Source organism: Malus sylvestris, chromosome 12 (assembly GCF_916048215.2).
Source record: "Malus sylvestris chromosome 12, drMalSylv7.2, whole genome shotgun sequence".
NCBI classification, from domain to species: Eukaryota; Viridiplantae; Streptophyta; class Magnoliopsida; order Rosales; family Rosaceae; genus Malus; species Malus sylvestris.
The window spans coordinates 19,504,048-19,516,200 of NC_062271.1; the positions used below are offsets into that span (position 1 = coordinate 19,504,048).

The 12,153-nt window shown below is 40.9% G+C and overlaps 1 protein-coding gene across 1 annotated transcript; it reads left to right on the forward strand.

The window, feature by feature from the left end:
- The first annotated feature begins 10,152 nt into the window (after positions 1–10,152).
- Positions 10,153–12,153, forward strand: LOC126594178 (uncharacterized). Its single transcript, XM_050260395.1, has 4 exons — positions 10,153–10,535; positions 10,626–10,804; positions 11,105–11,303; positions 11,795–12,153. Exons 1-4 carry the CDS (start codon positions 10,457–10,459, stop codon positions 12,022–12,024), a joined length of 687 nt encoding a protein of 228 aa, XP_050116352.1. The 5' UTR covers positions 10,153–10,456; the 3' UTR covers positions 12,025–12,153.

The window sequence follows — 12,153 nt, forward strand, 5'->3', positions numbered from 1 at the left end:
CAAAGAGAAAGTAATCACCCGGTGTGTGTGGGATAGAGAGGGGGAAGCTAACCAAATGTGGGATTCCATGGCTAGTTGTATCCGAAAAGTAGCAAAAGAGGTATTAGGAGAGTCCAAGGGCTTTGCCCTACACCAAAAGGAATCTTGGTGGTGGAATGAGGAGGTACAAACAAAGGTGAAGGCTAAGAAGGAATGTTGTAAAGCCTTATACAAGGATAGGACCGATGAAAATGGTGAAAGGTATAGAAAAGCGAAGCAAGAGGCGAAGAAAGCTGTGAGAGAAGCTAAGATAGCGGCTTATGACGATATGTACAAGCGACTAGATACCAAAGAATGAGAGTTGGATATCTATAAACTAGCTAGAGCAAGGGAAAAGAAGACAAGGGACCTAAACCAAGTGAGGTGCATCAAGGATGAGGACGAAAAGGTTCTTGCTACAGAGAACGCGGTTAAAGACAGATGGAAATGTTATTTTCATAATCTTTTCAATGAAGGACATGAAAGGAGTGCTTCTTTAGGGGAGTTGAGTAACTCAGAAGAGTGTAGAAACTACTCTTTTTATCGTAGAATCCGGAAGGAAGAAGTGGTTGTAGCTTTGAAGAAGATGAAGCATAGAAAAGCAGTAGGCCCAAACGATATACCTATCGAAGTGTGGAAAGTTTTGGGAGAGACAGGTATAACATGGCTCACTGACCTTTTCAATAGGATTTTGAAAACGAAGAAGATGCCAAATGAGTGGCGAACGAGCACTTTGGTGCCTATCTACAAGAATAAGGGCGATGTACAAAATTGCATGAACTATAGGGGTATTAAGCTAATGAGTCATACAATGAAGCTCTGGGAGAGAGTCATTGAGCATAGATTGAGGCAAGAGACACGGGTTTCGGACAACCAATTAGGGTTCATGCCAGGGCGCTCAACCATGGAGGCAATCTATCTCTTACGAAGATTGATGGAAAGATATAGAGATGGGAAAAAGGATTTACACATGGTCTTTATAGATTTGGAAAAAGCGTATGATAGGGTCCCAAAAGACATTCTTTGGAGGATTTTAGAGAAGAAAGGAGTACGAGTAGCATATATCCAAGCTATACAGGATATGTATGAAGGAGCAAAGACTGCCGTAAGAACTCATGAAGGACAAACCGAAAGCTTTCCCATAACTGTAAGATTACATCAAGGCTCATCCTTAAGTCCTTACCTTTTTGCGTTGGTAATGGATGAGTTAACAGGACATATTCAAGATGATATTCCTTGGTGTATGCTTTTCGCAGACGATATAGTGTTGATAGATGAAACTCAGGAAGGGGTAAATGCAAAGCTTAACCTTTGGAGAGAAGTGTTGGAATCTAAAGGTCTTCGCCTAAGCCGATCAAAGACAGAATATATGGAGTGCAAGTTCAGTGCAAATGGAGGCCAAAACGAGTTAGGGGTGAGGATCGGAGATCAAGAAATACCAAAGAGCGACCGTTTTCGTTACCTAGGATCTATCTTGCAAAAGAACGGAGAATTAGATGGAGATCTCAACCATAGAATACAAGCTGGATGGATGAAGTGGAAGAGTGCATCCGGCGTGTTGTGTGATCGCCGTATGCCACTGAAGCTCAAGGGAAAATTTTATAGGACGGCAATAAGGCCGGCGATGCTGTATGGCACAGAATGTTGGGCGGTGAAGCATCAACACGTACACAAAATGGGTGTAGCGGAGATGAGGATGCTTCGTTGGATGTGTGGGCACACGAGAAAGGATAAGATTAGGAATGAGGATATCCGGGGTAAAGTAGGAGTAGCCGAAATTGAAGGAAAGATGAGAGAAAATCGGTTGCGGTGGTTTGGACATGTGCAAAGAAGGCCTACTGACGCTCCGATTAGAAGATGCGACTATGAGACAGAGGTTCAGGGCCGAAGGGGTAGAGGAAGACCTAGGAAAACTTTGGAAGAGACCCTAAGAAAAGACTTAGAGTACTTGGATCTAACGGAGGACATGACACATGATAGAACACAATGGCGTTCTAAGATTCATATAGCCGATCCCACTCAGTGACTTGGATTTTCCAAGTTTCCAACCGAGAAGTTTTCCTCACTCAGGAAATTAAGGGAACACTACCTCAACCTACATGCTCCACTCACAAAGCTTCAACATACAAGCTTCAACAAAAGAACATTCAAAGAACTTAGCAAAGAAGGCTTTGGTGTATTTAACACAATACGTTGAAATGAAGGAAAGCTTATTTATTGATATCCCCGATAAGTTACAAATATGTACATATACTTGAGTCAAAATAAACAAACAAGAGGGAGCCTTCACAAAGGTTGCTTAAGAGAAGTCTCAGCAGTCGGTAGAGCCCCAAAAAGAGAAAGCACCGAAGGGGATCATTCGGAGCCTCAGTACTGGACAGAACCCTAGAAGGAGGAGACATCAGAGGTTGATCATTTGGAGCTTCATTACGCGGTACAGCCCCAGAAGACGAAGGCAATAAATGCCTTTGGAACAAACCCACAAATCTCTGATGATCAAGTAAAACCTAACCATCAGATTCCTTCATCTGGTCAAGCTTCATCTTCATGTTTGTAGCATAGTCATGTGCGAGCCGGTGCAACTGTTTATTCTCATGCTTGAGCCCTCTAATCTCCTGTTTGAGACTCATCACTTCAGCCGCCAATGATTCAACTTGGCGGGTTCGAGCAAATAGGCGTTGGGCCATATTAGACACAGAACCTGCACACTGAACACTAAGAGCCAGAGAATCCTTAACAGCCAACTCATCAGATCGTTTGGAAAGTAGTCTGTTATCTTTGGGAGTGAGAAAGTTCCTAGCCACTACCGCAGCGGTCATATCATTCTTTATCACGGAATCCCCAACGGTAAGAGGACCAGTAGGGGAGACGAAGGATGGGTGCCATAAGTTGTCTGGAGAAGGCGGGGCTGCCTCTTCAACAAGGTTCAAGTCAAAACGACGGTCGGAGGGGCCATACATTTTCAAAGGTGTTGAAGAGAGAAGAGGTCGGACAAATCAAGATCTTAGAAGTGCAAGAATGGAGCTTCTACTGGTGGATATTCAAGTGTGCTTTGGAACTTAATGTCAGCCCCTATAAAAATCTGCATTCGACGAAGCTTCAGAAATCGAAAAGGCGCCTGCTCAGAAATCGAAGAGGCGTTTGCTTTCTCAAAAGCTGGGCTGCTCAGAGACCACGAGGGTCGATCTCAGAAATCGAAGAGGCGTTTGCTTTCTCAAAAGCTGGGCTGCTCAAAGACCACGAAGGCCGATCTCAGAAATCGAAGAGGCTTGCTTTCTCAAAAGCTAGGCTGCTCAGAGACCACGAGAGCCGATCTCAAAAATCGAAGAGGCACCTACTTTTCCAGCCTTGTCAGCACCTGTCACACGCACACTCAGCTTTGCGGAAATTATGGGCATTCTGTCGAAGATTTCTGGCGAAGTAGAAAGCACATGAATCGTACTGTTCAATCACCCACTTCCCACACGCAACAGTAGCTCATGGGTACCACATATAACTTTGCCAAAGTTCTCTGACAAAGTTGAGACACGTGAACCTTGCAGCTCCCACTACATCGCTCTGACCAAGAAGGGTAAAAGAATAGCAAAGAAACAACACTAACAAAGTTTAGACACATAAATTTTGAAGGTCTAGCTACCATATTATTACCCAAAAGGGTAAAGGAACAGTATCACTGCTGGATAATTGGAAAGTCCCGATGTGTCAACCTCTGTGCTTCGTGGCAAGGTAGACTAGCAAACATGCCCAACCTTTACTCACATTCGAGAAAACACTCCCAACAAGATTGCTTGCTCCAAAATCGAAGAGGCACCGCCCTCTGAATCTCGAGAGCCAAACTCCCAACACGATTACTTTCTCAAAAATCGAAGAGAGGGTAAAGGAACAGTACCACTGCTGGATAATTGGAAAGTCCCTGTGTGTCAACCTCTGTGCTTCGTGGCAAGGTAGACTAGCAAACATGCCCAACCTTTACTCACATTCGAGAAAACACTCCCAACAAGATTGCTTGCTCCAAAATCGAAGAGGCACCACCCTCAGAATCTCGAGAGCCAGACTCCTAACATGATTACTTTCTCAAAAATCGAAGAGAGGGTAAAGGAACAGTACCACTGCTGGATAATTGGAAAGTCCCTGTGTGTCAACCTCTATGCTTCGTGGAAAGGTAGATTAGAAAACATGCTCAACCTTTACTCACATTCGAGAAAACACTCCCAACAAGATTGCTTGCTCTAAAATCGAAGAGGCACCGCCCTCCGAATCTCGAGAGCCAGACTCCCAACATGATTACTTTCTAAAAAATCGAAGACATCGCTCTCCGAATCTCGAGAGCCAGACCCCCAGCAGGATTGCTTTCTCAAAAATCGAAGAGGCATCGTTCTCCGAATCTCGAGAGCTGGATCCCCGACAGGATTGCTTGTTCGAAAACCGAAGAGGCACCACTTTCCCAACTTCAAGAGCTGGATCTCCTTGGATAAAGCTTGTCTGTAATCTTCACACGCAACATCAGCTTTCCAGATACCACAGACCACTTTTTCAAAGTGCTCTGACAGAGTTAAAACTTGTGAAGCTGGCAGCTCCCACTACCGTGCTATGACCAAGCAGGGTAAAGGAATAGCATTATTACTTGATGTTAGGGAGACTCCTATATATGTCGACCTCCATCCCCAACGGACAGGCAGACCTGTAAAAATGCTCAACCCTTTCTCTTATCTGAGAGGGCACTCCCAACGAAGCCTTTCGAAATATTCAGCTTTCTTTCCCCCCGATAATACCTCTGTAAACAAGCTATACTAGAGCAAGAATATCTCATATCATCAGGGTTAAAAGCAAGAGTATCCCATATCATGCTTTTTCCCCGTCTTTTCCTTTGGCCTTGTTCTTACCTGCAAGACAAGGAGAAAGAGAGCAATCAGTCAGCACTTGGAATCAAGCTTCCAGCCAGGAACTGACTGCCTGGAACCCCTTACCTGATTACTTACCTGGCATTGCTCTCGAGTACTCATCTTCAACATCTTATGCTTCCAGGGAAGATACCGCATCTGCCTGAGGAACAGATAGGGCAAGTGAGAAGGATACAAGGAAGCATGTGGAGACAAGCGTAACAGCACACGTGCCGATACATCCACTACTCTGTCAAAAGCAAAAGTATCCCATATCAGCAGGGTCGAACGTACTCTAGATTTGATGGACTTGTTTTAACCCTCAAATTCTTCAGTCGGCCTTATACTCTGGAGGAAACCAGAAAACCCTCCAGCCCAGTTCAAGAATAAGCCTGTGGAAAGTTACTTCTTCAAAAGCAAAAGTATCCCATATCATCTCTTCTCATTTTTCTTCTCTTTATCCTTCATGCTGCCTGCAAGATAGGGAGAATGTGAACAATCAGCCGGAGCTCTGATTGCTTACCTTGTCTGTCACCTCTTTCAGCAGATCCCCTAGCTCGGCGACTTGGGGAACTCCTACTACATGGTTTGTATCGCGCTTGACCAAGCCTGAAACTACAAGTAAGCTTCAAGTGACATTGATACATTACCTTGTGCATCTCCACCAGTTACAGATACCACCCCTGGATGGAGGAAGAGTACTTCCAGAGAAGATGCCACATCTACCTATGAGACAGATAAGGAAAGTCAAGACGATACCACACTCCGGTACTTAGAAGTTTCGTGGTTACGAGATCATTCTCCCACAATATTTCCTAATGTCATTTGTACTAAATCATTCACTTGTACTCACTAAAGGAGAGCTTGAACCTATGTACTTGTGTAAACCCTTCACAATTAATGAGAACTCCTCTATTCCGTGGACGTAGCCAATCTGGGTGAACCACGTACATCTTGTGTTTGCTTTCCTATCTCTATCCATTTATATACTTATCCTCACTAATGACCGGAGCAATCTAGCGAAGATCACAAAAAGTGACCGTTTTCGCTACCTAGGATCTATCTTGCAAGAGAACGGAGAATTAGATGGAGATCTCAACCATAGAATACAAGCTGGATGGATGAAGTGTAAGAGTGCATCCGGCGTGTTGTGTGACCGTCGTAGGCCACTGAAGCTCAAGGGAAAATTTTATTTTATAGGACGGCAATAAGGCCAGCGATGTTGTATGGCACAGAATGTTGGGCGGTGAAGCATCAACACGTACACAAAATGGGTGTAGCGGAGATGAAGATGCTTCGTGGGATGTATGGGCACACAAGAAAGGATAAGATTGGGAATCAGGATATCCGAGGTAAAGTAGGAGTAGCCAAAATTGAAGGAAATATGAGAGAAAATCGGTTGCGGTGGTTTGGACATGTGCAAAGAAGGCTTACTGACATTCCAGTTCGAAAATGTGACTACGGGACAGAGGTTCAGGGCCGAAGGGGTAGAGGAAGACTTAGGAAAACTTTGGAAGAGACCCTAAGAAAAGACTTGAGTACTTGGATCTAACGGAGGACATGACACAAAACTGAGCGCAATGGCGTTCTAGGATTCATATAGCCGACCCCACTTAGTGGGAAAAGGCTTTGTTGTTGTTGTTGTATCTATTAGTTTTCCTCTCTCTTATTAGGAGTCTTAAGTTCGACTCTCGTAGACGGAGAATTTAACATTAAATTGTTGCGACTAACCCATTTTGTGGCTTAATCTAAATCTTCCACCATCGTTGTATTTAGAAGAATATGTAAGTTTAATATTTAATGCCATACAAAATATTAGAAGAAAATACTGAAAATTGTACATAAAAGAAACAACTCATGACATCAGTATGGATGAGTAATGAACTGTGAATCTCATCCAACTTCGCGTAAAATCTTTGTTGTTTTCAGGTGTGACTTATCTCCTGCACTGTACTGACGAACATGGCCGCCCACATAAACTGAGCTAATTCCGGGAACCTTTCGATCGGATGCCCTTATTCTTAAGATCTTGCCTCAGTTGCCTTTGTAAACACGAAAGAATTTGCACGTCTACAGCCTTGTCTTGCTTTCCATCCAAAGTATACATACACGTTCCGATGCAGAACGTGATAATATGTGTTGTGGGGATCCATTTGAACCAGTTGCAGCACGAATTCACGGAGCTCTAGCTTTCAATGGACTCTGTAATAATCGAGAAGAGCTTAAATTGAATTCGTTTGGAGGCATTGGTATTCGCATAACCGAATGCTTTAGCCTGTTTAAACCATATCTAATGCATGCATAATAGCTTAGGCAAAAGTACTATTTGTTTAGTATAACGATATATTTTACACTAAGGGATATATTTTACACTAAGGGGAAGGGTAACGATATATTTTACACTAAGGGGAGGGGGGGAGTTCGGCTAAGCCACACAATGACCAACCTAATTTGGTATCGAATTCACCATCCACGAGATTCGAACCAAGGACCTCTCACTTACAAGTGAAGAGGAATATCACCAAACCGTAGTACTGAGCAGCGGCAAAAGTACTATTTAGCCCCTAATGACAAAATTTAATTTCTAAGGAATATATCTAGCCAAGCTAAAATACCATAGGGATCTTCAAGGGTCAGTTTAGCCTATGTTCTTGCCCAAGGCTCTTAAAGAGTCAACTTAGGAAAAAACTGATAGCCAATAAAAACCAGTCACTTAACACTTTTTAATCATAGCATCTCACACCATTACAACAACAAAATTTTGAGATGGCCAAGGCCATCTCCATCCAGGCCGGCCATAGGGTCATGAATTCGGATCCTCGCTAGATCCTCTTTGTGAGGATCCCAGAGATCTGTGAATCATATTCGTTCATCGTACATCGTGTGGTCAGAACTCATTTTAAATATTTTTATTTAAAATTAAATAAAAACAGTACATAACAAAAATTGACCGTACGATGTAAGATGAACGAACATGATTTACAAATCTCTAGGATTCTCACCAAAAGGATCCGAATGGATCCTGTTGGTAGGGTCATGGGCCAAATGATAGCTATTTATGACACAAAATCCATCTCCAATTAATGGAGGTCTGGGCCAAAAAACCTTGGGACCCACAAGGCCAAAATCCAGCCATATGGCCAACTAGCTGATCATCTTTAGCCAGCCAGCGCACCTTTTCAGTTGGCCTAGCTGGAAATTTTTTTTTTAAGACGAAATTTAAAAAAAAATTAAAAATCTAATTTTTTTTTTTTTTTTTTGTTGCTATAAATACCTAAGACATTTTTACATCATTTCTCACATCCCTTTCATCTATCCATACTATCTTACCTCATTTTATTTCAATTTTTCACATTCTATTCACCTCAAATACGGGTGGGTTCAAAAAACCAAATACCGAAATCGAAAAAATCAAACCAAACATAATTCTTTTGGTTCGGTTCGATTTCAGTGGTCTGGAAACCGAACCGAACCGAATTAATTAAATTAATATTTTTCAATTTTATTTATTTAATTATTTATTTTGGGTATTATTTTTTAAACCCAATGTGTTGCCAAAATAAAAAATGTACCAAATGCATCTGCTACTTTTCCTATAACTACAAGGAAGAAGTCGTATAAAAAAGTAGGACCTACAATAGTGATACCAAAATGGTGCTAACTCCTGACACGGTACTGTTAGTTCCTTATTCTTGTTTAATCTGGCTTCTTGCTTCAAGTATTTGTATGCTTATTCAATACTTCATTGCTTATTGTTATATGCAGTGATCGGGTATTGGTTTTGATCAAGTGTTTTCCCTTTTGATATTACTTATGCCGACTAAATAGTAAATTACATTACTAAATGATCAATAATACATACAAAGAGAGCATAATTGATATATGACCCTCGTTGGTTCAAAGTCGGTTATAGTATGATAATGCTATCATTGTACGTACTATCGTGATAAAATAATTCAGCTCATTTCCACCAACCTATACTAGCTCTTTATATTATTCATAGTTAAGAGTTGACCTGTTAAGAAAATGGTAGAAAATTTTGCTTTTCTAAAAAGAAATCTATTTACAGATAAACTTTAAACCAAAAATATTAAAAAAAAAAACCTTTATGTTATAATTCTAGTTAAACTTTAAATGTTTATTTTCATTGTCTTTGATTCTAGTTGGAATATTTATGTTATGATTGTGTTGGAGATGTTAAAATTTAAGATTTCAAATTTTTTTTTTTCATTTTTTGAAAAAAAAAAAAAAAACCAAACCCAGCCCTAACCTCAAATACTCTTTTCATACACACCCCTCTCTTACCTCTTCCAATAATCTTTCCTTTAATTTTTTTTTCAATAATTTTCAAATGGCCATATCTTCAAGTGGCACTCAAAATATGTCCGGAAACCTTGTTTTAATATGGTAATTTAATTTAATTAACCAATAAAATTAAAGAACAAACTTAAAATAATAAATTATTGAGAGGGCTACTTCAGTTTGAGATGATATATAAATATAGTCTGGCACTATTTATAAAAAAAAACTAATTTTTTGGATGGCTATAATTTGAACGGGAGCTAAATATAGCTTATTCGGTTGGTGATAACCTAAGATTTGACGAATAATACATTTTGAGAGGCCAAATACAACTTCTAACCCCTAGCCCCTAGCCCTTGTCCTTTCCACTAGACTTGCTTTTAGAGGTTGGTTATTCAAGAGTGTATTTATAAATTATAATTATAAGTTTAGTTGCATCTTGTCTTTAATAGTAAATTGCAATTGTATAATACAAAATAAATGATTTCAATCGGTCGTGGAATTCGCCCAACCCAATCATCCTTAAAATGGTTTTAAGTGATTCAGTATGGGTTTCAATAATGCTAGCCTAAGCCTATTGCATTGGCCAACGAGTTGAGGCCCAATCCAACCAACCCACCCAAAGCCTAGTACAAATATACAAAACACGAGTTCAATTTAAATGTTCTGTATTTTCTAGTCTCGTTTTCGGACATCTCAAAACACAAGAATATAAATCTTACGCTCATATAGTCTCGTTTCCGAGCATCTCAAAACACGGGAATGAAAATCTTAAGTAGACATGGAGTTCAATTCTCAAACAACATAATATGTGAATTAAACGTCATATTAGGATTACGAAGTCCAAATCCGGGTCCGGTAATAAAATGTGGGCAAAACCCGCTCAACGTGGCATGATCTGAGAAGTGGTGTGCGCACTACGCACCAAGCCTACGCGAGACCTCAACCCCTCGTTAGCGCGAGGCGCGAACTGGTAACGGTCAAACCCCGCTTTTCGCTTCTCTCTTTCCTTCCTCTTCGGACATCGAGCTCGCGGAAACAAAATATTCGAACAAACACACCGGTAAACCACCGCCACAACCACCGCCACCGCACTTTTAATCTGACGAAATTGCCCCTCGCGGGCTGGTCTCAGGGAGGAAAGGAGAGAGGAGCTGCGTCGCGCGCACTCCCCCGCCGTTTCTCTGTTCGATCATCAGTTGCTCAAAAATTTCGAAGAAAAGTAAAACGTAATTTAAATCGCAATTAAACTGGCCATGTCGATTCGGGAGCTGGGGAGCTCTAGGGTTTCGGTCAATTTGTTCACCTTCTGCGTTTTCCTCAGCTGCTTTCCAGGTAAATTTTCGTTTTTTTTCTCGGGAAACAAACAGGATGTGACAATTCGACGCCGTTTCATGTGAAATCGATTTGCTTTTGCGTGTGTAGGGCTTATATTATCGGCGATCGTGACGCTGGATTCGATCGTGATATACAACACGCACGAATTGATAAAGGCGGTGAAACCGAGGGTGTATTTCGAATGCAGAGGGGAGAACAAGACGGAGTTTCCAGACGTGAAGGAGAAGAACGTCACGTATAAATTCAACGGCGAAGAGTCTTGGCAGGTGAGAAAGATTTTCGCAATTTCGATTTCGTTTCAGTAATTTCTATTTGCTCTGTTTTTCAATTTAGACTCCGTTTTACAATTTAGACTATAACGTTGTGAGATTGGGATCATTGAATATGTAAAATAACGTGCGGTGCTGATTGACCGTCTGACAACATAACATAAACATGGACAATATCTTTTTAGAGATTATTTGTATGTTTGTATCAGGAAGCTGTTTTTTAAGCTGAAAAGCTGTTGTTGAGCTAAATTTGGCTAGGTGTCTAATGGGATTATACGATTGTTTTTGTGCTTTCAGCCACTGACAGAGTTTTCGGGTAAGAAGTGCAAGCGATGTGGATTGTACGAGGCGGATACCTTTAAACCAGATGACAAATTTGATGAGTGGGAGTTGTGTCCTTCTGACTTCAATGCTTCTGATGGAAAATACGTCCGGTTCAATAACAAGGAATTCAACCTTACCTTTTGGTGCCCAAAATGTGTACCTGGTTCACCTGGTGAGTGAGAGTCTATGAAGTAAACTTTTTTTAGCCCATTTACTTCTTGCTAGTTTTGTAGTTTTGGATGGTGGGCTTTTGTGCTTAAACTGGTTAGAACTAAATTCACGTTTATTCCGCTCATACCTAGTTGGCAGTTTTGGATGACAAAGGCTTTTCTGCTTAAACTACTTGAAATTAAATTCACTTTTAGAGGACATAAAGATACCATTTCTGGCCATAACAATTCCGTTAAGTATAAGTCAATCAAATGTATGGCTAGTAACCTCCGGTTGATTCTTATTTGTAGTTAAATGCGTTTGTTAATGTGGGAATTTTCAGCTTTACGGATGCTGTCACCTTCATTCCGCAACTGGGCTAGTAGTTGAATAACATGTTCAAATTTTTCGTTTGGGATGTTTTTGGCGTCCATGCATTTGTATTTGTATTCAAGCCACTTTGTACTTAGTGTCAACTTGTAATTAGAATTCTTTTTTTGTGTGTGTTTGCAGCTTCCAATTCCCCTACTGCGCCGCATAAAGAAGAAAAGGAGAAGGGAATGCATATTGTTCTAATACTTTTAATCGTTGTAGCCGTTTTAGCATTTTGTATTGTCGTTGGCTTTGTTGCATACAAGTACTGGCAAAAGAAGAAGAGAGAGCACGATCAGGCTCGGTTCCTAAAGCTGTTTGAAGACGGGGATGATATTGAAGATGAAATGGGGCTTGACCATATAATCTGATTATAAACAGTTAACTTCTGTACCTTGTTTACAGTAAGTTTATCTTACAAAATTTTGCTGTTGTAAAAAGGAAAAAGAGAACAATGTTGAAGCTAGAAATATACTGTGCAGCACTTTACTTCGTCGAAA

What these genes read in the sequence shown, in the direction of transcription:
- LOC126594178 (XM_050260395.1), top strand. Translation starts at nt 10,457, where the DNA reads ATGTCGATTCGGGAGCTGGGGAGCTCTAGGGTTTCGGTCAATTTGTTC. An exon ending in TTTCCTCAGCTGCTTTCCAG is followed by an intron (nt 10,536 to 10,625) that starts GTAAATTTTCGT and finishes TTGCGTGTGTAG; the next exon opens with GGCTTATATTATCGGCGATC. An exon ending in ATGTGTACCTGGTTCACCTG is followed by an intron (nt 11,304 to 11,794) that starts GTGAGTGAGAGT and finishes GTGTGTTTGCAG; the next exon opens with CTTCCAATTCCCCTACTGCG.